The 25,228-nt window shown below is 41.2% G+C and overlaps 1 protein-coding gene across 4 annotated transcripts; it reads right to left on the bottom strand.

Annotated features, from left to right (window-relative positions):
• Positions 1 to 83: 83 nt before the first annotated feature.
• RCBTB1 (RCC1 and BTB domain containing protein 1) lies at positions 84 to 24,742 on the bottom strand. Of its 4 annotated transcripts, none has more exons than XM_058419384.1 (13): positions 24,417 to 24,574; positions 21,098 to 21,263; positions 18,031 to 18,201; positions 17,025 to 17,175; positions 16,404 to 16,570; positions 13,658 to 13,816; positions 12,473 to 12,580; positions 11,402 to 11,544; positions 8,454 to 8,644; positions 5,591 to 5,717; positions 4,992 to 5,143; positions 4,221 to 4,351; positions 84 to 1,193 (listed from the first exon to the last, which is right to left on the bottom strand). In XM_058419384.1, the coding sequence occupies exons 2-13, from the start codon at positions 21,206 to 21,208 to the stop codon at positions 1,053 to 1,055; spliced, it is 1,752 nt and encodes a 583-aa protein (XP_058275367.1). In that variant the 5' UTR covers positions 21,209 to 21,263; positions 24,417 to 24,574; the 3' UTR covers positions 84 to 1,052. The 4 variants fall into 4 exon arrangements, with proteins under 4 accessions (XP_058275367.1, XP_039911840.1, XP_039911841.1 ...); XM_040055906.2 differs by having other exon boundaries at positions 21,116 to 21,263; XM_040055907.2 differs by lacking the exons at positions 21,098 to 21,263; positions 24,417 to 24,574 and adding an exon at positions 24,682 to 24,742.
• Between the last annotated feature and the right edge of the window lie 486 nt (positions 24,743 to 25,228).

Below are 25,228 nucleotides of genomic sequence, written 5' to 3'. Positions count from 1 at the left end.
TTAGTGCCTACAAAGAAATTTGGTCATTTCTGAAATCAAGATCACAGGTATTTTGTCAGGCACGGTGAAAGCAGCAAGATTCATTGTATGGGGTGAGTTGGGTTTTGGCTTTATTTGTTGTTTGTTTGGATTATCCTTTGTTGTTTTGATGAGGTTTTTTAAATTAAGCAATTTAGATGCTGTATGTAACACAAAAAGCTCGCAATGCTCTTCAAAATCCCAAGTTTGCTAGTGAAGAGGTACAAAAAAAGTGAATTTTATTACATGTAGTTTAAATTTAGACAATAATTAAAAGCAAAACCCCACCCAGATTTTCCCTTTCCCCTCCAAGGGAACCAACATAATCTGAAGTCACTGAAGAGTGGAATTATTTCCATTAAACATTATAAATATTGCTTGAACAGATTACACAAAGTACACGTTATGACTTATATTAAAATATACCCAAATATAGAGATTTACTTCAAATTAGTTTTCCTAGTAACTTTTCTTCAAAGTCACTTGCTTAGGCTTTGAGGATACATTATTTTTGCACACTTGAAGCACTGGATACGCTTGGTTAATGACACACAGCAAGTGGCCAATTCATTCACGATCATGCAAATGCAGGAAGATAAAACCATGCCATTTGCTTCTCTATAATCCCAGGGAGTTAATGATTTAAGTGACATCATTCAGTGGCTCAGGTCAGGCTATTTTCCAACCCCAAACAGTAAATTGGAAATACGAGCAGGCGGTGCTAGAATGGGAGATTTCCTAGGCTGGAAAGGCAAGTCCGGAACACCAGCCGGAATCCTTTGCACACTGCAGCATTTCTCCTCTGCCTGAAATCTTGAGCTGGTTCCGCCATCCACGTTTGCTAAATGCAAGTGAGTGTTTTGCTTGACATTTTTACAACAGTTCACTCTTGAGCACTGAAAACATTTGTTTTCACTGGGGCCTTTCAGGTCCTGTGATAGAAGAGACCAAGGAACGACTTGCCTGGACCCACAGAGTTACATTGTGGCTGGAAAAAGAACCCTACAAACACCTTGACTTACGGCCTCATTTTTTCAGTTCTTAAAGGCTCCACATTTACTGGCTTTTGCAATGAATTCCTTCAGCAGGGGACCATCCATTTGCCAAAACGCTGTAGTTTGTGTCACCTCCGTCAAATGATTGACACAAAACTTAAAGCAGAATTCCTCTAAGTCCTAAAGAGGAAGGAAAAAAAAAAAAAAAAAAGAGAAAATGTTATCATCTTTGCTTTCAACCACAGAAAATCTCCTGGAGGCAGAAATGCCTGTTTATGTTTTATGTTTGCAGTGAATTAGACAAACACACCCAGTGGCTCTCAGTGTTTCCCCCCAACAGTCACTATGTAAATGCAACAGAAGATAATTATTCCACCCATGAATGTCACTGTGTAAATGCAGTTACAAGGGGAGGTAACCAAAATTTGTTTTTTGCTATATAGCAGCAGTCACAAAAACCAGCTGTTCTGAGCAATATATACTTTAAGTTCTCACACTTGAAGAGTTTCATCTGCGTTCTCTGACAACTTTGAAACTCCAATATGAGATCGTGGCGCAATGATGTATAACCAAGAGTGTGGATAAAGAAAATTCAGCTCATTTGGTTCACAATATAAACAAATCTATTTGTAAGGTTGCTTGACTTCCTTCCTGCTTATTGAAGGGCATAGCTAGAGCCTTGAAGTTCCATGTCCCCAGGCCCAGTGCATCCTGACTGGATAGTTTGTACAGCAAAGATTAGGCAGGAGGTTGTTCTGTGCATTAGAAATAGATGCATGCTACAAAGTACTTCACAGGTCTCCCCACTGTGATTCAAATGCAGGCACACAGTGCAGCACAGCCATTCTCTCATAAAGTGAGCTCTGGATGTTTGAGTTTAGTTGGAAGTGCCTCCCATGTAACAATTAGAAAAGCCTCACAACCATCATTGCACCCAGGTGATGTCAGACAGAGAGGATGCCTTAAAGAACACAAGGCACAGTCCTTGCCAGTGTAAGGTTCCCCACAGAACACCTCCCACTCAGATTATTTCCAATTCCTCCTTTCAGGAGGAAATCTACTCTGTGGCGCAGATCTAAGTTGCTCTAAGGAGGATGCCGCAAGCCCTGACAAAAGGGCAACTCCCCACACTGTTCTCATTTCTTTATTAGATGTTTGTAGGACTCTGCATGTGAGAACACACCCTTCCTTGGCTGCTCAGCAGACAGGCCCCTGCAGGAAGGCATAACAAACTTAGAGCTCTCTAAGCCCCATGAGATACGAAAGATTGAATAATATTCATGTTTTCTCTTAAGGTCAATACTGAAGCTAGAGCAACTGTGTGTGCCAGCGACAGTTCTTGACACAACAATAATATAAAAATATATCCTGGCCTAAAACCAAGCATTCTGAAGCTGCAGATCTTGACTTGTGTGGTATCTGTGCAACAAAAAAAGACAAGCTTATTAAAACTGAATACTGACGGTTGGTTTTGGTTTTTTTCAATAACAGAATTAACTATTTTAAAGAAAATTACATCATACACGTTACAATATTTTGCACTGCTTTATTAAAAAATTCATATTCCAAGTCAATGTAACAGAAGCATACAATAAACAGAATTATTGTGGTATTAGTAACTCCGAAAAAACTAAAGTTCTGCATAAAAAAGAAAGGCTGAGTTTCATTTGCAGACAGATGAGCTCCCATCAAACTGTATTTAATATAGACTTAGGTGAATAAAGGCACAAGGTACAGCTAAGGATTATTTTAAAAGCTACAATGAGAAGCTAGCCCTGACCTAAATTTTACTCACTTCAGTCAGTCACCAAAAGAAACTGCAGAAGTTTCATGTCATGGAGGTATTTTAAATTAGTGAAGCAGTTTCTTTTAAGTGTTGTCTTCCAGGCACACACCCCCCTGAAGGAACTACATCAGCCAAGGAATTCCAAGCCCCCTGCCAGCACTGCAGCACATAAACCCAACTTTTTGTTAAAGCCCAACCCCTCAGCATCACCCATTCTCTCCTGGAAGCAGCATTGAAGCCTATGGTTCTACCTTCACTTCGCTAGGGAGCTACAGTGAGGCAGACTAACTACTTCTTACAGCCCTTACAAGCAGAATCAATCACACACCAAAGGCCCATCCTGCAAACCATCTCTGGAGGCTAAAATACGAGAATCTTCCTATTTTTGATGAACTTCTATCAAAGACACCGCTATTCACAGTAGATCAGAAGCCACTACAGACACTAACAGAGACTTTGGGTAAGATCAATCAAAAAAGCAACACACTTCAAGGCTCTGAAATAAGTTAGGGCAACCTGCATGGCAGCTGCTGGAAGTTAAGCACAAGGAAAAGCAACAGGTTGATTAACTGAGTACCAAAAAACTGCTTTATAAGCATAAATAGTAAGTTCAAAACCAACCAATTGCAAAGTTGCCAACACAATGAACAGATACTATTGAACAAACAGCCAAAGCAAGCCCAGGAATACTTCCCAGTTAGTTCCTAAAGCAGCATATTAGGGATCTAGTAGTGAAGTCAGACATCCCACAGTGAGGAGGTTTCACTCCTCTTTTCACACACACTTTGCTGTCTTCAAAGTTTATAAGGCCCCTGAAGCATTTCTTATCCTGACACTTCATTAGCATACTCTAAAAAATGGAAGTGTATTTGTACCTAACAAAACAAACAACAACAAAAAACAAACAACAATAACAACAACAAACCACTCCACCAACCAAAAAAAACCAAACAAAAACATTCCAACAACCAAAAAAAAAAACCCAAAACCCCACAAAACCCCAAATGCACTCAATCCCCAACCTACCACCATGTCATCACACACAACACACAGCCCTTCAAATAAGTAGCTTAAGGCTTAAAAGCCTGCTTTTCACTATGTTACTACTACTTCTTTCTATTTAAACCATCCCGTCCTTTCAGAGTTAGTGCTTCCATCCTCAGAAATATCTGTGTACTGGTTCATCTTCCCAGTACTGGTTTAGGGGGAAAAACAAAAAAAAAACAAAACAAAAAAAAAGAGAGATACAAAAACTGTTTTTCCATGAGATGCAAGTCCAACATTCTCAAATTCTGAAAATGGCAAATACTATTAAATGAAAGTAAAAGAGATCTTATATAAAAATGTAACCAGCTGCTTTTCCCCATAGTTTAAGTCAGGAAGCAGCCACCCATTTAAGAGATTGAACTTTAGAAGTTTACCTCTGCATCATATCTGACAGCAGCAGAGAGCAATGAAAATGCATTTTCCACAGTAATTCCTCTCTTGATAATGTGCTGACACAGTTTTTTCAGTCTGTTTTCACAGTATGAAGTAGCCAAATCCAAAAGCCCTGCAATTAAAACACCATTGTATCAGTCAGTTGTAAAACAATCTCTGCTCTTTCAACATCAGTTTCTGCTCCTGCAAAGGTCTGTATCTCTGTAATGTGCTTTTTCCAAGTAGGTTACTACTCAAAATGCAAGTTATGGGCAAAGAAAAGCTTTTTATTACCTCATTCTGCACTCCTATTAATCTCTGTAAATATGAAAGCTGTCCTACCGACTTGCATCCCTAGTGGCAGGCACCACAACATGAGCAAAAAACTATTCTCAAGATATGGGTTTGAATTACAGCATGCTGTAATTGCTCTGCTGTCCAAGTTTCCTCCCTTTTAGATCTATTGAGATTCTTTGATAGCGTGCCCAATAGTAACAGACTCAATTTAGTAAGATATGCAACTATTTTCACCCAGAGAAATAGTTTCTCTCCCAGCCTTGACCAAACTGCTCACAGTTTATTTCTAAATACACACCATTTTTGCTGTAGTTAAGTTTGCTACAACAGTATTTTAAAGACAGCTTAATTTACCACCAGTAAAATGCATCAAAGGCTAGACTAGAAACCTGTATTTAGTTATTTATCCTGCATGCCCTCCCCCAGTTTTATTGGATGCTGCTTTCTGACACAATTGGCCCATCAGCAGTACCCACCTATTGCATCTTCAGGCGGGAGGTCAACGCTGTCCGTGTACAAGTACTCGAGAAAGGCACGATACACAGGGTAGGAAAACTGGTCTATCTCTATCACCTCCTTCATATCCTCATTCCAGTATGACTGGAACATGGTTCTGAAGTGCTCACACCTAGGAGACAGAGACATCATCTGGAACATTATTATACACATGCACACACGAACGTTACATTACAATCCCCCTGAAACTCTGCAATACTCACTAATGCTTTACCACACCCCATCAAGGCCAGCGGTCCACATTTTGGTTCCTAACACTGTAGACTTCGTTATGCATTTAAACAAAACTCTTATTTTGCTCATGCTACAGAAACAGCTGTGTATTCATTGCAATCAGACCAACTTAACAGAATTAATTATCCCAGGAAAAACAGGCTCAGTAAAAAATGAATGTGGGCCACCCCTTTTACAATTACTTCGTTTAAAGCTATTATGGATATATGAATGCCACCTACAACAGGTTTAGGGGTCCCTCCTCCCTCTTACTTTTTTTTGCCCCTTTGATGATATCCTGAGAATTTGTTCTGTACAAATAAGAGCTTTGAAACACGACCACTACCTGATTTTCAGAACAGCTTTGTGGACATGGATGTACTTTCCGTCCACACGGAACTTCAGGTCTGAGGTTTCTGGGCTGTCAAACTCTTTCTTCAGAGACTCTGCTACCGTTAAAAAGTCTTCATGCTCTACAGAAACAATTCCAAAACAAACAAACAAAACAAGATGTTAAAAGCATCTTAAATGGGACACACACACACCACTAACTAAAGCTAGCAACTCGACTAAGAGTATCAAAGAAAACAGATCCATGCCAGGGATCCATTGGCTTAAGCAGCAAAATGGGAAGGATTAATCAATCCAATAGCGTTTCCTGTTGGGAAGGGCTGCTCCACAACTGCTACAGGCTGCGGTAGCCAGCACTCCACCACACTGAAACGGTGTGGGCTGGGCCTACAAAGAAAACAGGTCACCACATGGTCACCTTTCTGAGCTGGCAGATTGGATACAGCCTGCAGGCTGATGAGGTCTTTGCCAGGGCTCATTAACATGAACTATCACTGGCACCAATTACTCAGTTTATGAGTCACAGTCCAGCAGCAGTGCTGCTGAAAGTACAACCAAGGACACAGACCCTCAGCAATTTAGGAAGTGGATTAAAGCAGAGATATCACAGTTCTCTCTACTGAGGCCTATGGCACTGGTCCCACAGAGGTCCCACTCTGTGTCTCGAGAAATCATACAGGAGTCATAGCACAAGGTCTCTAAGCGTTTTGGTAAAGCAAGTTTTAGAAAACCTAATTTAACCCATTATTTTAATGCTTCTTAAGAGTGTGTTTCAAAGCATGTGGAAAAGAAAAGCAAATGGATTTCTACTAAATGGGACGCAATCTGTCTCCTGTGTCCCACAGTACTGTATAGTGTTCATCCATATACAATCCACACACTCCTCACCATTCAGGACACTAAATTATTTTGTATTTAAAAAGAAATACTGCTGGAACAAACTACTCAGAACTGGCAAGTCATGCCTGTGCCACAGAAGACCTTGCACTCCTCTGACTTACATGAATTACCCACAGAAAACTGCATCTCCTCTGGCCTAACTAAACCATGCTCCAATCCCTCTCCATTAGCCCATGCGATTTTTTTTTTTTTTTGCTAGGTCATGAGCTTAGCATAAGCTATGCAGATCAACTTTCACTCCAAATACTTTCAGTCCTGCAAAAAGGCTGCAGATTTGTACTTCACCACAGCCAATTCTGACTGGCTGATCCATTTTTTGGCAGAGACATCATAACTGTAAGTAGAACAATAACCTTCACACAGAGTGAGCTCTCTTTACGAAAACAAAACAACACTGAGAAATCCAAACAAACAGTAAGAAAAAAGAATGGTTGACTCCTATGTGATTAAAACAAGTGGGAAAGGAAAATATGCATATGGAAAATGGAGATTTAAAAATGCCCACAGAATTAATTCTTTTGATTTAAATATTCAGTAAGATTGGCAGAATACATGGGGAAGAATACCCAGAGGCTAAGAGGAATCAAAGCGCAGGTAATAGAGGTCAGTCACCTGGCTATACTCAGTCTGGGAATATCTCATAAAAACCAGGAACTTGAAACCAGGGAGAGATGTCATTTAAACAGCTCTCACTATTAGCAAAAGGCAGACTGGACAGCCATGAGACCTCCACAAGTGATGGAGGCAAGAGAAAGCAAGACCAGCACATATTGCAGAGGATTAGAGAATGGAGAAAGTGACAAATGGGATAAAAGCAGACTTAGATTTACTCAGGAGCAGACTGCTCAAAGTTAATCTCTCTCTATAGTAACTCTACTGAGTTCTCCCCAACAGGTAAGGTGCTGTTACCTGGACCTCTGCAAATGTGGTAACGTGCTAAATGAGAAGTCAATACAGAGAAGCTGGGTTAGGACAAGCCAAATGCAACAGTAAAGTCTCTCAGACTTTACTGGAGAGGGGTTACTTAGGGTAATCTCCATCGCTACCCAAAAACAATTCCATACAGGGACTAACAAAATAAGGGTCTGTTGTCAATATGAAAATAGATCAGCTGTCCTAAGAAATCTTGGGAACTGAGGCAGCAGATGTAAGATGAAACATTCTTTTTTTTTTTGAACATAAAAACACCTTCATGTTTTCCAGGAAGTAAATTAAGCCCTTTATATCCTATTTGGGGTCAAATAAGAATTAGCAGCACGTGGATCAAAGAAAAATCAAGAAAAAAGGTTTGAGCTTATTTGCTGGACACAGAGACTGCATTCCACAGAGTAATCCAAGGCAGCATAAGAAGAGAGTTTCAACAGAAAAGGCAATTATACAAGAGACTTGTTCCAGAGGGACTATCATTTACAAGTCTTCCCGTCTTTGAGAAAAGTCAAACTAAATAGACTTGAGACAAATCATCTCATGAAATGAAAACTTGGAATTCTGTTACTTTCAAAACAAGAAAACACAGGAGAGACATTCACTCCTAGAAGGGCAAATACTAAGGAGGGGAAAGGTAAAGACTTAAAATCTGAAGTTGTTAGATACCAAATAAACGAGCCTCAGGAGCAGTCTTTTAAGCAGGAATAGTTTTAAGAGCAAAAAAACCCCAAAGTTTTGTTAAATGACTCAGGATTCCTTCCTGAACCTGCGCTGGAGTTCAAACACCACAAACGTAAGAAATACACAATATTCATCGTGCTATGGCAAAACAGGGTTTGCTTTGGACGTACCCTGGCAAGCAATCTTGTTAACCCTACCCTGGATCCCCAGCTGCTGAAATAGACTCTTTCCTTCAGAAGGAAACAACAACTAGCTGCGGAGCGTCCCTCCTTGAAACAGGAGCGTGCCGGGGAAGCAGCACGCCGTACTAATCACCAATGGACACAGGGACGGCAGGAACTGGAGCTCACCTACGGAGAGCAGGCGCCACATGACAGCAGGGGTGGCGAAGCAGGCGAACACGTCGTCGGTGCAGGCAAAGTGGGTGAGGTGGGGGAAGGTGACGGACTGCCCCCGGCACTGGCCCCACATGTACACCTGGCCACTCTGCGTCTTGGCCGCCGACGTGTGCGCCGAGTGGCACGCGGCGATCTCCACAACCCTGCGGGCACAAGAAACGTGGTAAGGCGCTCGCAGCTACGGAGCCCAGGGGCTTCACCAGACCAACAGCCAATCAAACCATGCGGCGACATCCTCGTACTTGGGTTTTTGTCCCGCAGAAATGTGATACTGTTTCAACAGGTGTTTAAAAAATCCCACAATGACATTTTCAGATTGCTTGTAGATTTTATTGTAATCAGATGTTGCTTTAACCGTGTCATTCTTATCAAGTGACTTTCCTCCTATTTTTTTCATAGCCATGGAAAAAGAGATGAAGAAAAAACAAATTTTGTTTTTCCCCCTTAAAACCGACACACATCAAACTTATCCTCAAGAAGAAATTTCTTCTACCTCCTTTTAATTTGATTTTTATAGGTTGACAGAGATCTGACCCACTGCCTGTACTTCAGACTTCTTATTTTGCTGTTAAGCTTACTTTCCTCAACACTGAAATTCAACATGAAATACAGTGCATCATTTGAGGGGAATGAATCCTTCAAGAGCTATGGCTGTTTTTAAATAAAGTCTACACAGTCCTTTCACCCATCTCACAGTTTTTTAAAGTACTAAAGCTGCTGATGCTCAATTATCTATCCTGTTCTCCCATTGCTCAGGCAACCCCTAGATTCTTATCTGAAACATTACAAGAACTAAGAAATACAATTCAAATTAAAACACCACAAAGACATTGCCATAGTTTTTGTGCATGTGATAAGCAAAACAGGGAGGTTCCCATGTTCAAAATAAAAGCTATGCTTTCCTGGTTTTTTTCTCTGTGGTAAAAACACAGAGGATTTCATGCTTTTGTGCCAGGAACACATTAACCAGGACAAATATCTTTCCAAGCAATCTAAGAATTTATGCACAAAAATGTGTGCTCCTTTACAGAATAATATCCACGAAGAGTTAGATTTTAGAAAAAAAAGTTTTAGCACAGTGTTCATATGTTAAGTGCAAAAAATATTTCCAGACAAAACTCAAAGAATCTACATCACTTTCAGCATATGTATGAATAATTTCTGGCAGATAGAAAACTTCTTGGTTATTTTACACCATAATCAACTTATGAAGCTCTCTACAACACACAACATAGGGTGTTTATTTTAGGGAGAACTTACTTCTTATCACAGCTATCAAGCTAAACTACTTCCTTCGCCAAACCTTTTCTTAGCAGAACAGATTCTTCTTTTTACAGACTGCACTACACATCAGCAGTACAGCAGAACATGTACTATAACACACGTATGGTACATGTACACATATCTACAGTACATGTGCAGGGTAACATGTTAAACATGCATTTAAGACCAAAGTTCAGGGAGCTGACCTTCACAGCTGCTCCTCCAAGCTAAGACAAATTTTAAGTCTAAACATTCCTTAAAAGCTGCATGTGCCATTTTTTAAAGACAGCACCAAATGAGACCTCCTAAGTAATTGCTGCCAGCATTAAATATAAATGACAAAAGGATTACATAAACTAAAAGATTAGGAACAGCAGTAATGTGCTTCATGGGAAATGACAGCTCACCCACTTTTAGCACTGTTTCCAAGGGAGCCAAGTCAAGCAAGATGAGTAAGTTTAAGTGACTTATCTCTCTCTTAGATCCCGAGCAGAAGTTCTACGGTCTTTTCCCCCTCCTTCATCCATTGAACAAATGCCAGTTTTATTATAACTCCATGCTTGAGTTCATATACTGTTCTAAATGCAATAATTCCCCTTAGTTCACTCATGAAATAAATCACTAACAAAACAAAATTGATCTATCTGCAAATGTACACATTTCTCTTCCCTGCTTTTTAAAAAATAATTAATTTTCCCTTGCTAGTGTCAATCCCTTCACAGACAAAACAGCCCCACTTCAGTGGTTTTAATTGTGATAGTTCCTTTGTTCTTTCCCCATCCCCCATTTTTTAAACTCTTAAACATTCTTCAGTACTGTGAAGCTTTTCATTTAATGCTAAGTGGGAGAAACAACAAAAAATAGGAATGACTTCTCAGACGGAGGGGAAAAACCAAGCAGAAGTGTTTCCTAGTTAAGAGGAGATTGCAAATTAAGAGATCTATGGCCCAAGACAAGGTACATTAACCTGTAGGTAGACACAAGGGACCGAGGATGGGACCGAGGTCCACATTTGTAGGCAAGCAGCAAAAGAGCTATCCCCAAATATGAGGCTGGTGAAAGGGTGATGAAAGAGGACTGATAAGGGTAAATTCCATTCTTTTATTATTTCAGGAAACCAAAAAACTACAAACTACTACCTGGTATGAGTAATAAAAACGGATACTAACTGTCCTTTGCTCAAGCAACCTTGCAAATTGACTTCTGTTTTCATGGTGGACCATTTTCAGCCTTTCAAAAATTGTCACATGTCACTTCTTGCAAAGGTAGTGTTTCCCTTCTCCCCACTTTTTCTTTTTTTTTACCTAATGTAGGCCTCAATTCGTGGCTTGGATTATTGATTTAATAGCTTCAGTTTTAAGCAAAGGAACCATATAAAGAATAGCAAAACACTTTTTCATTCATTATCTTTCAGTATCAGGTAAATGCAAAGTGTGTTTGTGTTCAATATACATTACAGGCAGCAAGAAGCACTCACTGCTTATTCTAAACAGTAAGTTACTACCCTTTCCCACATTTTTAACATCAGCAACAGAAAAACAATCCACCAAGCCCTACACATGCATGCTTCCGGTGCTAGAGACTGCATAAAACGTGCTCAGACTTTATCAATCCAGAAACAGCTTCAGCAATATTACCTTTCTTTTTCCATCATGATCTGCACGGGGCTGAGCTGGTTACTTTTATTGCCAGTCCCCAGCTGCCCGTAAGTGTTAGCTCCCCAGGCATAGAGCAAGCCCTCATCTGTTAGTGCTAGAGTGTGTGCATAGCCACAGGCAATCTGTAAGTAAATGTATAAAGCGTTACTCCTGAACCAAACACAAGAGAAACAAAATATCGCGCACATTACCTTCGCCCAGCTCACGGTAAGCATCTCAGGAATTCTTCACTCAGCACCACAATGTGGTACTTCCAGCACTTGCAGCTAACACAAGATACGTTAGCTGTAGGTACTGAGAGTCTCAGCTTCATTAATTTAATTGGCTGCTCCCAAGTAATTTACTGCACACTAGACAAGTCTCCCTAGATGCTACCTGCTTTCTTTTCAAATGAGGAACACCGAACTTCTTCATCACATCTTGCAGTACTCAAAGTATTTCAGAGATGGATTATTCTGAATACTGTACAGTATGAGTACTCCATAATGAGGAGAGATGCAACTCAACAGCCAACAACCCTTCAACCCAACTTATCACATTCAACTCTACAGAACATTCCCAAAAACCCAGAAAATCCCAAATTTTAGTTTGATTCTCCAGCTAGAAAAAAAAACCCAACCAAAATCCAAACAAACCAAATCACCAAACAATCAAACCCACCCCCGTATCTCATCTTTCCTCTCCTCTTGCTTCTAAAGGACTAATTAGAATACTAGAATTAGAAAACTTAGAACAAATTTTAACATCTGATTCATCTTCATTTCTTGTCTTTGACTAGCACATATCATTCGACTTTGTAACAAAAATGCAATTTGTATCCACACGATAATTTACTAGAAGTTACAGTAGCTAACTTTAAATCTCTCCAAGCATTTACCAAAGCAAGTATTTCACAGCTAGTAAGCTGCAAGTTATATCAGCAAAATATAATTCATTGTAGCTAAAAACATTCAGCATTGGAACTAGCGCAATCTAGAAGCAGGTGTAATATTCCAAAGAGATGGTTCCAGCAGAAGCTAGCAGCAGGAATGCAGCTCCACGCTGGCATACCTGGAGCACGCAGACGCTGTGCAGCGCTGCCACTCTGCACGGCGTCAGCTGGTTCCCGTTGTTGCCCAGGCCGAGCTGACCATTGCCATTGTAGCCCCAGCCGTAAACCTGAGTGCACAAGGAAAACAAAATCAGGCCACCCTTCGCTCGGAGTACGGAGCATTTAAGACTTAGTACCAAGAAAAGTATTTATTACTAAAACCCTGTGTGCTAGTTGAAGAGCAATACAGAGAAGGCTGAAAGACATTCAATAAACTGCCATGACTTACTGCACTCAACTTCTCCACACTGCATTTACCTTTCAAAGAAGCTAAAAAACCATGTCTTTGAAGTACTAGGAATTTTGCAACAAACTTACACTACACCAAAATCTCTCCCACAGCATCAACACTTTGACTTTCACGACGTCCTTTCTCCTTATTGCTTTCCTTTTTTTTGAGGAGAACATCAAATTAGTAATTCTGATGACCTGATCAGTTTAAATGGAAGTCCCCAGTTTATCCCTAATTCTTCTATTAGTTTTGTTACAGTGGATGCACCATGACATATGTAAGTACAATGAAAGCCCATCTCAGCCCCAGGAACTTTACAGTCCTTCCATTCACAAGGAGACACTACCCTCTGACTGGTGAAATGAAGTAAAATTGAGGTTACAGGTCATACCTAAAAGCAAGAGAGCACCATAAACTTACGTCAAATGAACAGCTGCACAATAGGAAGGCAATGTTCAAAGGAATGTTTTGGGTTTGTTGCTCGTAATTAAGCAATGTGTTTAAAAAAAAGGATCAGACAATGTATCCTTACAGAAAAATTAACTGTTTAGTTGTGCATGCTTTAAAGAATTTTAATTTAATGAATTAAAAGAATTTAACATAATTTAGAAATAATAAATAATCCATTGCAACATGAAGACAGACATGGCTAATACAACTGTTCAAATCCTTGCAGTTGCAGACTCAGTAAGAATTGTTTTCCAGTACAGTCTTTGCCATAAGAAGGAATATTGAAAGACTGCACCTCCAGTTCCTTGTAGTGCTTTTCTGCACCTGGTCTTACAGAAGCTGTCAGGATAACTGACAATGCAGCCGTAACCTGAGCACTCCTTGTCAGCACGTCTCCACATTCAGACACCAGCTTGGTAGATTCAGGTAACAGAGAACAAGGGAATGCAGCAGCAGCACTTACCTCACCATTGTTTACCACAGCCATGGAGGAGGTCTGGCCGCAAGCTATGCCAACTACAATTTTACCCTGCAAGCAGTTGGAAACTCTGCGAGGAGTTGGCTGGTTGGCCGTAGATCCAGATCCAACTTGACCACAGTTATTGTAGCCCCAAGCATACAGCTGTCCATAAAAACAAACAAACAAAACCACACAGTTTAAAGCTTAATAATAGTAATGACAGCAATAGATAATCTTCCTGTAGTTAGCACCACATTGGGTAAACTATCCTACTTAACTAGCTAAAATGCTTAAAGTTCATTTTCAACAGATGAAAGTTACAAACAGCATTAGGACCCATTTTTCAAATGGGAATATAGCACTTTTTCCAACTTATTGCAACAGAATGAGAGCATCTGACTAAAAGAGAAAAGAAAATGAACTTATTTCCATATTAAATACAAGCCAGACTGTAAGAAAAAGAGCATAGTGATTGTCTTTATAATTTCATGATGTTGGAAAAAGGAATGCAAGCTAAAGTGTCTTTTGTTTCCCAGACATGCTTTAACTCCTCAGTTTAGAGCTATGCTGTTTTCTTCACAGAACTCTAAACCAGGTTACTGCTGGACACTCATCATACCTCTTCTACATCTTTCAAGAGCTGTGAAAGAACAAGGGTTTGTCAGTCCACGTTTCACAGTAGCTAAACTCTCTCACAACAGCATTAACAAAAAAACCCCACAATTTCTGTCAGTTTAAAGTTTCTGGTGGTAAACTAGTACTAATACAAGTAAAAACATGAGTTCTTTCTATGTGAAAGTTAGGAAGACAGGGAAGTAGTTTGCTATTTAAAAAAAATGTATAACTCTGTTTTCATTGCCTCCAATTTTTATTATGTGCATACATGCCCACAACTTGGCATAAAACTTTCTGAGGGTTCATTCCCTGGTGCTTCACCCAGTTCAAAAGTTTGCCCTCTTGGAAACACCTTCCACAGACATGCTAGGCAGTACAAGCACAACTGACAGGAACCCTGGTGAGAAGCCTACACATCCTTTGGTGCCAGAAGCTGCCTTTTTATTGCAGCACTAAACCGAGGGTCATTAGAAGTCATTAAAAACTAACACCTTCATCAGCACCAAAAAAACCCACCCAAGACAAGAACAGAAGACATCCCATCAACACAACTCATTCACAATGAATAATAAGAACAAAAGAATCTGTCCTTTGCTTTTTGTTACTTCTAACTGCTGGATCTTTGACTCCTACTGAATATTTGAAGATGCTTTATAAAATACTTTAATTTCAATAACAGCAAATATTTAGGCAGAGAATCTCAGAAGGTAGATCAAAATGCCAAAGGACATGCCAGAGAAGCATGAATGTCTGCAGTCCTTTAATTCTATCATTAAAATACTTCTTTTTTTAATTTGCACTGCATTAAATCTGCACTGAACCATAGCAACCAATTATGGCATGTATTTCCATAAAAACGTCTCCCTGAGGCTTCAGGCACATCAGGACACATGGGGGCTGGCAGCCAACTCTTTCTGTAAAGCTGCTTAACACATTTTGCTTGCAGTGCTCTCAGTTCTGGTAAAAGCTCAGAGTACAAACAGACCAAGTTACTGCAAGGTACACCAGCGGTGGATTTAAAGTACAAGCCACATTGGTGAGCCAGCTGCAGATACCAACCCCATGGTCAACACAAAGACATTTCCCTGCCTCCACGGAGATTTCAAGCATGTCACATTTATGACAAGAGACAGCATGGCCTTCACAGGCAGCTACCACACAGCAGCTGGCACCTCTAGAGCCAGCCAGAATACTTACTCTAGTGTAAGTAATGCGTGAATGCCCTCTCCTTCCTGAATGCTCACCAAGTTTTATAGTTTAACCAAGTCAAACATGACAGCACAAAATCTTTCCTAAGCGTAGGCTCCTCTTTCAGATAAAACACAGACCACTTAATCCAATCTCTCTTTCCTACCCTTAAGATACTTGGGCTTACTGTTGCACTATTGTTCCATACGGGACCACAACACAGACATTCTCAGATTACCAGGATGAGAAGAACTGTCATTTCCCTTTTCATTGTTAAAAGGTTTTAAAATTAGAGCTTTTCTTTTGTTAGTGCACAGCTGAAACCAGATTTTCCAGTGTGCAGACATTGGTCAAATCTGCATAACTGGAAACTAATTGTATGTGTTTCCCATGACACATAGCCTGAAGCCACGTAAACAAACAGCATGAAGCAGACTTGGATACAAACCAAGTGCTCTTTCATCAGCTACACACCAAGGTATTCAGAGGTGTGCAGAGCAGCATTCTCTTGCAGTACCAGTGTGGAAATGAAAGACATTTCTACAAGAAAAAGACTGAATTCTAACCCAGTAAATACAACCCTAACTAACAGAACTGCAACCAGACAAATTATATTTTGCACCTCATAAACCATTTTACCTTGAAGCGACACATCTTGCTAGCCTCAGCCCCAGGAGAGACACAAAAGTTTACTAAATTGTATTTCCCTCTATTATGCAGTTGCTTTCTTTTTTAGCAGGGGGCCTTAGTAATTTGGGGTTTGGGTGGGTTTTTTTTAGTTGCCTTCAAGTCTACTCTGAAGAAAAGGACATCCTAGTTTGAGGCAGCAGGAGAAAAGGTTATGTTTGTAATTACACTGTAGAAACAGAGAAGTTCAAACTGCAAGGTCACCTCCATTATTCACTTCAACAAGGAGATTAAGAGATTTGAACAGGTTTCAACTTACATCCCCATCCAATGAGAGCGCCATGGAATGATGAGAGCCACAAGCTACTTCCACCACTTTCTTTATTAACAGATTTGTGCAAACTTGAACAGGAGTAATGCCCTGATTGGTTGTGCCATTTCCAAGTTGGCTGTAACCATTATGTCCCCAAGCATACACCTCACCATCTGCAAAAATATTTGTGATGAAAACCACTAAAAATTCCAGGGAGGTTAAGACAGAATTTTAAGAAATCAGAAATTACCAACATGAAATTGAAAGGATGTTGACAAAAAGTGTAACTATTACAGGGATCATCTGTATGCTAGAAAATTATACAGTTTGTTTTATATTCACATATCACAGCATATTCTCTAGATTGTGGAAATACGCGGAAGTGCACAGGTAAGACAAAGTACATCTTAAGTGACAGAGTAAAATGCTACAACCTCAGCATAATGAAAATGGAAACTTTACTGACTACAAAATCCATTTACTTCCACTTAAGACCCACGAGAACCTCTTAGCGTACATTAGCCAGTTAACAAGTTAATTCAATTACACCATAATCCATTCCTGTTAAATGCAAGTGGAACTTAAAATCTCTAACTTATGTTTCTATACTGAACGTTAATTTTCTACCTTCAGTACAAAGAACAACATGGGGTCCACTTCCATAACTGAGACTGGAGATCTTCTTTCCACATAAGGCTTCTAATTTCTTTGGTACTATTGTGCTCTGATTATCTCCAGTTCCCAAACAATTACTGCAATTCAGTCCAAAAACAAATACCTGAAAAACAAAAGAACACTCACTTCAAATGCTTTATCCTCAGGTATGCACAGATGTGTAATAGTCAGGTCTTCATTAACTGGGGACAGAGTTTCACCTTGGACCTCCAGGGGCCAGAGACTTCCTGCATGGAAATTAACAATCTCAAGAGTCAACATAAGGGCACTTTGGATGTTAACTGAGGAGTCTGAATCATTCAGATTCGTACAGTCCTGGAAGTTATGTTTTTTATTTTCAGGAATTGCACCATAAAAAGTCTGAAACTGTGAAAAGTGGAAAACACCACCTTCTTTTAAAAGCAGTTTGCAAATAGCAAATAAAGCATAAGCATGTAAAGAGCTATACTGTGGGAGGCTCATCCTACAGGCACTACTGATAGGACTTAGGGGAAAAAAAAAAATCCTTCTTTACCCAGTCTTATGAGAAACCTTCCCATTAATACATCCCAGAGCACCTGGCTTGTTTTCTTTCAGTAGCACTATGCTAACTCATAATGTGTTTCTGAATCATTAAAATCTACAGATAATCTTCCACGGTGTTTTTTACTTAGCAAGCCATAACCTCCTTTTCTAGCTTCATACCTGTCTGCACTTAACTTAGAAGCTGCCACACCTTCTTTTAAGTTCTGCCTGTCTTCAAAAGTGCATGTAATCCATCCTGGCCTTTGCAATGTGAATTTATTCTAAACAGTCTATTTATAATGTCCTAACACAAAACTTAAAAAAAAACAAAGTTCTATCCACTAGGTTTTAGACAACCCAAATTCCACATAATGCTTTTGAGAAGCTATCAATCTGCAGAGATTCTGAGAACAGCTAAATGTGGAAAAGCCTCCCAGCTGGATGCCAGGCTCACCTCGTCATTGTGCGTGATGTAAATGGCTTCGTTGGCCGACGTTCCGAACACACATGCTTTCCGAATGGAAGCAATTTCTTGGGGGGACAGTAAGGTAAATATTGGCCACTTGCCTACATCCACCATGATGCTGCTGTGTGTCATGACGCTTCTACAAGCAAGAGGACATTGCTGTAACAACAAAAAAAACACCACCAAAAAGCTTATTAAAAAGAGTATTTGTATTTTCATGAACAGACAACAATGTAAATTCCTTTACGTGGTAAAAAAAAAAAAAGACATGTAGCTCTGAAAGTAAATATTCTATTCCATGTGAAATATGGAATTGTATTTCCACATATTTAGGTGAACAAAAAGCTAGTCACAGGAAAACCAGATTCTTTTCTTAACAGGGTATTTAAGTAAACAATATCCAATACAGCTGAACATCTGCCCTTTCACAAGCAAACTTATTAAACCCATTGGTGGCAGAGTGAAATTCTGAGGGAGTTTTCAAAGGTGATTTCAACTGCAAGTCCAATTTATAAAAATTTTCATTTGAGATTTTTTTTTCTTTGTAGCCTTACAAGTTACAAATGCCATGCCAGCAAGCAGTTGATACATATGTGAAACATGCAAATAAAAATAAGGCTGAGCAGAAAGAACTGGAAAGGATGAAAAGGAAAGAACTAAGTGTTGATGAGAGGATGACATCTGGGTAGAGGCTGTAATTCTTACCCATGGGTATGATTCCCTGCATTTTTGGTTTTTACTGCTTTATGAAGATTTGTCTTGTCACTGACATTCTGTGCAATTCTTCACTCAAGGCTCTCCACGTTTTACACAACTTGCTGATAGCCCTGGGCACAGATCATAGATTGTGAGGGGCAGAGTCCCTTCAGGGCGTGAGCGATGTGATGTGCAGGCTTGAACGACTCAATGAGCTCTGGATGTTTGTGCTGTCAGCTTTGCTCTTGAGCTCCTGAAATTGTTCTGAGGAAACTGGGGAGAGGGATAGGTTGTACAAATTTGTGTTCATTGGCAAACATCACTATATCCTGTCATGTTTCCAGCTGTTAATGTGATCCACCTTGTTTCTAAGTAACAGATTATGGCAAGTTTACTTAATTGCAGTTCTCTGATATGTTTCCCTGCCTAATTGCACAAGCTCATGCTTTCCTGCTCTCACAAATACTTTTTAACCATAACAGGTTTTGATTACACAAGAAAAGCTGACAGCACAAATATCCAGAGCTCATTGAGTCGTTCAAGCCTGCACATCACATCGCTCACGCCCTGAAGGGACTCTGCCCCTCACAATCTATGATCTGTGCCCAGGGCTATCAGCAAGTTGTGTGAAATGTGGAGAGCCTTAAGTGAAGAATTGCACAGAATGTCAGTGACAAGACAAATCTTCATAAAGCAGTAAAAACCAAAAATGCAGGGAATCATTCCACGGGTAAGAATTAGTCTCTACCCAGATGTCATCCTCTTATCAACACTTAGTTCTTTCCTTTTCATTTGTCTGCTTCAGTGCAACCCAATTCCCCTATTCTTTGCTGTGTTGCTTTCAAGTCAGGCTGTGTCTTGATGATGCCTGGGTACCAGATATGGATAACAGAGAGAACACAAGACAGCCTCTCTGCTCTTCCTCTGATGCTTGGTTCTCAAAACTGTGCTGACAACCAAGACTTGGCTTCAGAAAGCCATTTAACAACAGCAGTCAACTGTTATTCAGTGAAGATGTTTCTTGGAAGATAGGAGTTTAAAAAAAGTAGCATTAATAACAATAAAAAAATGAAATTCAAGAAACACTGAGGTCACTGTGGAATTATGTAATTATGTCCCCCCCCCCAAAAAAAAAGAAAAAAAAAAAACAAACAAAAAAAACCACCCAACCACAAACCAACCCTAACACAAACAAAACCCAAGCAGGGTTTCTTCCTTATCAGATTTCATAACCTTGATCCAACAAACCCAGCTCTGCTCGACAGGCACCTCTCTTACTAAGAGCCTGACTTAACTCTGCATTTCACATTTGAAACCGGTCTTGAAAACACCTGAAATCTCCAGACAGCAAATTCTTATTAGATTTATTTGTAGAACAGCTTTTTCTAAAAAAAAAATTAAGTCTACCTGATGCCAAGGCATAGCACATTCTTTACAGCTAAACAGGTTTGGATGCATTTAAGCCTTCTTAATTTCTAGTCCAGTTATGAGCACAGGCTAGTTAGCTGCCAAGATCTGTTTCCTCACCTTGGCAAATCTTTTAACGTATGACACTACCAATCAATTAAAACAAGGCAGCAATTACTTGTTCTTTTGAGCAGACCAGGGAAGTGTCCCTTCTGACTTCACCTATTTAACTTGCCTCATATACTACACAACTGCCAAAGCACAAACGTGTCAACCCGGATATCAAGAAAACTATTTTCTTCACTGAAGTAATTTTCAACACAAGCTGTGAAGTTAAGACACGAAGACAACATGTTATTTGCTGGAGAATATCCTAGAAAACTGACAGCATGAAAACAGAGTTTTACAGCACCCAGAGAACCTATTCTTCTCTGTAAGTAACAAGCGTAATATGTGTTGCCTTTTCTCTCCCTTCCTCATCTGTGTACTAGGTCTCTAATCCATTTGACTTCTTTTATGCTCTGTATGACTCAGTCAATCACTGCTCTTTGACAAAACGTTTTCACGCATTTCCACTTCCCACACCTCAACCTGACATCTTGTCAGACAAACTAATACCGACAGATAAAAGCTTTCAAGCACGGGAGACTTCCCAATTTGGAGATATGAGCAATTTACTCCATCCACAGGTGAGGATCCTTACAACAGTTAACAGGTGTTAACATTGCTTCATCCAAAACAACTATGCATGTCTTCAGCTACTTCAAATGTTACTACAATTCTACAGTTATTTCAGGGTTTTTCCTCAAAGGGTTCTTAAGGACAGCTCATCTGCCACTGGCAAGTTTGTTTCTTTAACAAATCTCAATCCTAAAGTCTATCCAGGTTTAGCAACCAATGAAGTTTCCCAAAAAAACCCCTTAAACCAACCAAACAAAAAATCCTCTCTTGCCTTTGATGTAATACGTACACTGTTTCTCCTCAAAGACACACTTTTCCTTTCTCCTGAAATATTAACTACGCTCTTTTGATTCTGCTGATTTGCTGGAGTATCTATCATCATTGGCTTTCAATATTTCTATGGCAGCAACAGCAGCTCTTTTCCTTCATCCTTTTGTCTAAGAAAGAGAAATCACAGGCAAACGTTAAAACTCTGGGCCTTATACACTGACTACTGTTTCTTAACTGCAATTGTGCATAGAAGGCTGATTTAACTACTTATTCTTCATTTTCCACAGAAAACAAATGCTCCACCTAGGTAGAAGCACCACCCTTTTTCTCTCTAAAGACAGATTCCTTAACAACCCCAGCCAATTTGCTAGTTTTCCAATAAAAGTTCCGGCTGTCAGGGGAAGGGGAAAAAATTTTACAGTGAGGAAAAAAGTATTTGAGGAATCTATTTTTAAATGTAGGACTGTAAATGGAGGTGTCAGCAGAGTAACTCAGCATTATCGAAACTGAACCCAAATTTATTCTAGTATCCTGTAAGACACACTGCACACTTGCCAAAAGAGCAGATGCTCTGTGATACCATGACTGACCCCTCACACCAGCCACACTCACACTTCATCTCTGCACAACCTTTGCCTGAATCTGGGGAGGGACAGGTGCGTGCAGGGCTTTTTCTGGGCAAATCCTTGCCATGAAAGGCTGATGATCCAGGAGACTCCAGACACGGCACTGCAAGCAGCAGCACAGAGAAACCTAGCGTCCTTCACTCACCCTTCCCGCAGGGTGTCAGTCCCAGACCTAAGGTTATTTACTTTTCCTGACAGAACCCTGCTACATCACACACCGTGCAAGGGCTGCACCTCAGCTGAGAGTGTGTAAGAGCAAATGTACCAGATGGAGCCCCAAGCAGTCAAGGTATTTTATACTGCATGCTAATAGCTCTCTCAATATATCAGCTCTCAAGCTATTGCTCCGATTCTGTGGGCATCAAGGCAGCAGTGGCTCTGAGGAGTATCTGTCATTTATTAACACACACCCCTTAAGTTAATTGCAATTAAAAACCTTATAAAACCCCAGAGCTCAAACCGGTTGCTCTAGTTGCTTTTAGGAACACTGCATGTCATCTCTGAACTGTTAATTTCTCCTGCATGATGCAGAGACAAACAATCATCCAACACAAAGCTTCATTTCTGCTGCAAAATCAGTTCAGCAGAAGGAGTTTACATCAACAACACCTCTTCTCACGGCTTGGACATCTCCAAAATGATCCCACAACTTCAATATCCGAACAGAAACAGAGCTCACTCCTTGAATTTCACTTAGGCTAAAAATAAGCAAGAAAAGGCGACTTGCAGAAGAAAGGAAACTGAACTGGCCACATATTGTGATGAAAAAGAAATTGACCTCGGGGTAGGCACCAACATTAGGAGGAAAACATCTACATCTGCTCACAATTTTAAAAAGCCACACAATTTTGAAGCCATAGGACCCTCAAAAATTCTGTGCTAACCTGCTGCCTACACATTCATCTGCTCAGTAAGTTGCTTACTAAATAAAAAGCCTGCAAGCCAATTCACAGTGGCACATGAAAGAAAAACATGAATCCCTGCCTTAAAAAAAAAAAAAAAAAAAAAAAAAAAAAAAAAAAGGGCAGCGTTTACAAAATGCTTTGTTAAAATGATTTTAGATACCGTTCTACAGAGTTTATAGTTCAGCTAAATAAATCCAAGCTGGATAGAACAATAGCCTAACACAACATCCTACCGGGAAAACAGTACCAATTGTCCTTGCAACAAAACAACTATAGTTAACTCCTCAAAGATGATCCCCTTATTTGCAAAGGCTGTTGGAACACAATTGCCTGTTTGTTTGTTTCACTCTTTTCTCAGGCTCCAACGTTGCAGTTTATTCCAGCTGGGCAGCCTTGCTCCTGTACAGAAAAACTGCAGGCTCAGGCCTTCGGTTCTCCTAATTGTCTTTGGGAATTATGAGCAGCAGTGAGAACACAAGAGCCAGGATATCTGGCTTTAGAACAATACAGCACACTTAATCCCTTTTTAATTTGAAGTACACCTTAACCAAGGAAGAATTAAATCCTTCACATCACACCGTTCTTCACTTGCTTTTTTGATTTCATATTTCAGCACTGAGAAGGAATATGGAAACAATAGAGTATTACTGTTATTATATTAACAATACTATTGATATTAAGTAGATGTAAGAACCAAGTGACATTACTGAGGCATTCTCCCTGCCAGTGAAGAGACTTGCACTCCCTGAAAACATGTGCCTTAACTTACTTTCCTGGTACCTTAAAGGGAGCAAAATTTCTACGGCAAAACACCTGTGTTCCAAAACTCTACATGATTTATTTTCAGATGCCTTTAACGAGCGATACAGGGGAGGAAAGAACTGCTGATCCAAGGGCTGTCAACCAGACCTCCTGTTCGCTTTGAGCAAGCAGCTGAAATAAGCAAGCAAAAAGCACCATCATGCACGTGAATGCTACTGAACTTGACTGGTTTAGCCACAGGAAACCACCCTTATGAGGATGATAGTCATCCACCCACCACAACAAACCTCCAATTACAAAACTGTAATTACAACCACACTTTGCCTTATTTTCTTTCTTTTTTTTTTTTTCCCCCCCTACGCAGAGCCATTAGTGCAACTTATCAAATCCATTCACTGAGGACAAGACATCTTCTAAAGCAATGCCCGTCTTTCAATCGGATGCACAGAGAGATAAGCATTCAAGGGGAAACATTCATATTAAGGCACTAAAGAATGAATGTATCTTCTAAACAGCTTTTAAGGTTTTTCCTGAAAAACTGTGCTCCAAACATATTTCCATTTATGATGCTTTGTACCCTTTTCATCTCACCCCTTGTCGGAACGATTAAAGCCCATTTTACCTTCCGTCAGTAGAGGACAACATAAACAGGTCACTTGAACTTTCTAAATCAGAGCCCTGTAAGTTCCTTAAAATATAGGCAAATATTCCTTTCCTGTTAATTTACAAGAGCTTTCTAAATTGGAACACCGCAAGTTCCTTTAAAAACAAAACAAAACAAAACCCCCTTCGTCTTAGAAGAAGCGCCTTAAAAATCCGAACAAGCGTTGTAAATGTTCATAGAAAGCCGGGGACGAAAAAAAAACAAAAAGCGTTGAGTTTTTCCTGCTTCCCCCTTTTTTTTTTAACTCCCGACCAGCCGGGCTCCTCAGCCAGGCTTCAGGAAGCCGGCGACAAAAGGGAAGGATAAACCGAAACGCCACGAACCAGGAAAATAAAATAATAAAAAAACCTAGTAAGAACACACATTGTTAAGGACATGCAGTAGGAGCCTTCCAGAGGACTGCGGGGGAAATTGGCTAGCGGCGAGACAGAGCGCGGGCGAGGGTCCCCACCCCAGCCGTGCCGCGGCGACGAGGACCCTCTCCCTCCCTCTCTCCTCTCCTCTCCTCGCTCTCCCGCTCCGCACGGGCACCGCCACCCTCGCAGCCCCCGGGAGGCGCGGTGCCCGCCCGCTGTCCGCAGCGCCCCGGCGGCGCGGGACGGGACGGGACGGGGCGGGCGCTGCTCACCCGGTGCCCGCCGCAGGTCCCGGCGGGCTCCCGGCGGGCTCCCCGCGGCCGCTCCGCCCGGCGCGGCCCCCGCGCCTCCCGCCCGGAGCCGCCGCTCGCGCCGCCCCTCACGGCCGTCGGGGCCGCGCGCGCCGCCGGCGCCCGCGCACGTGACCAGGGAGGGAGGGGAGCGGGGGGGGCCGAGTGGCGCCGCATCACGTGACTCGCCGGAGAGCCGCGGGAGCGGCGGGGGGGAGCCCCCCTCGCTCTTGACCGTTCGCGCGCGCCCCGTCACGTGGGCGGCTCCTCGCTCCCTATTGGGCGCCGCGGGAGCGCCGGGCGCGTGACACGTCCCCTTGTCCGCTATTCCCCCCCGCGAGCCCGGGGCGGGGCGGAGCGCGGCGTGACGGGGACCGGGGCACGGCGATGGCCCCGGCGTCCTCCGCAGTCCAACCGCCTGGCCCAACGCCGCCGTGTCGCCCAGACCGCGGCACCGAGGGCCGCGTCCAGCCCTTCCTTACGCACCTCCAGGGACGGTGATTCTTCACCTCCCTGGGCAGCCCATTCC

Source organism: Hirundo rustica, chromosome 2 (assembly GCF_015227805.2).
Source record: "Hirundo rustica isolate bHirRus1 chromosome 2, bHirRus1.pri.v3, whole genome shotgun sequence".
NCBI classification, from domain to species: domain Eukaryota; kingdom Metazoa; phylum Chordata; class Aves; order Passeriformes; family Hirundinidae; genus Hirundo; species Hirundo rustica.
This window is presented reverse-complemented; position numbering and strand designations above follow the sequence as displayed.

What these genes read in the sequence shown, in the direction of transcription:
- RCBTB1 (XM_058419384.1), bottom strand. Translation starts at nt 21,208, where the DNA reads ATGATGATAGATACTCCAGCAAATCAGCAGAATCAAAAGAGCGTAGTT. An exon ending in ACATCACGCACAATGACGAG is followed by an intron (nt 17,176 to 18,030) that starts GTGAGCCTGGCA and finishes TTTGTTTTTCAG; the next exon opens with GTATTTGTTTTTGGACTGAA. An exon ending in GTGGCGCCTGCTCTCCGTAG is followed by an intron (nt 5,718 to 8,453) that starts GTGAGCTCCAGT and finishes TTGTTTCTGTAG; the next exon opens with AGCATGAAGACTTTTTAACG.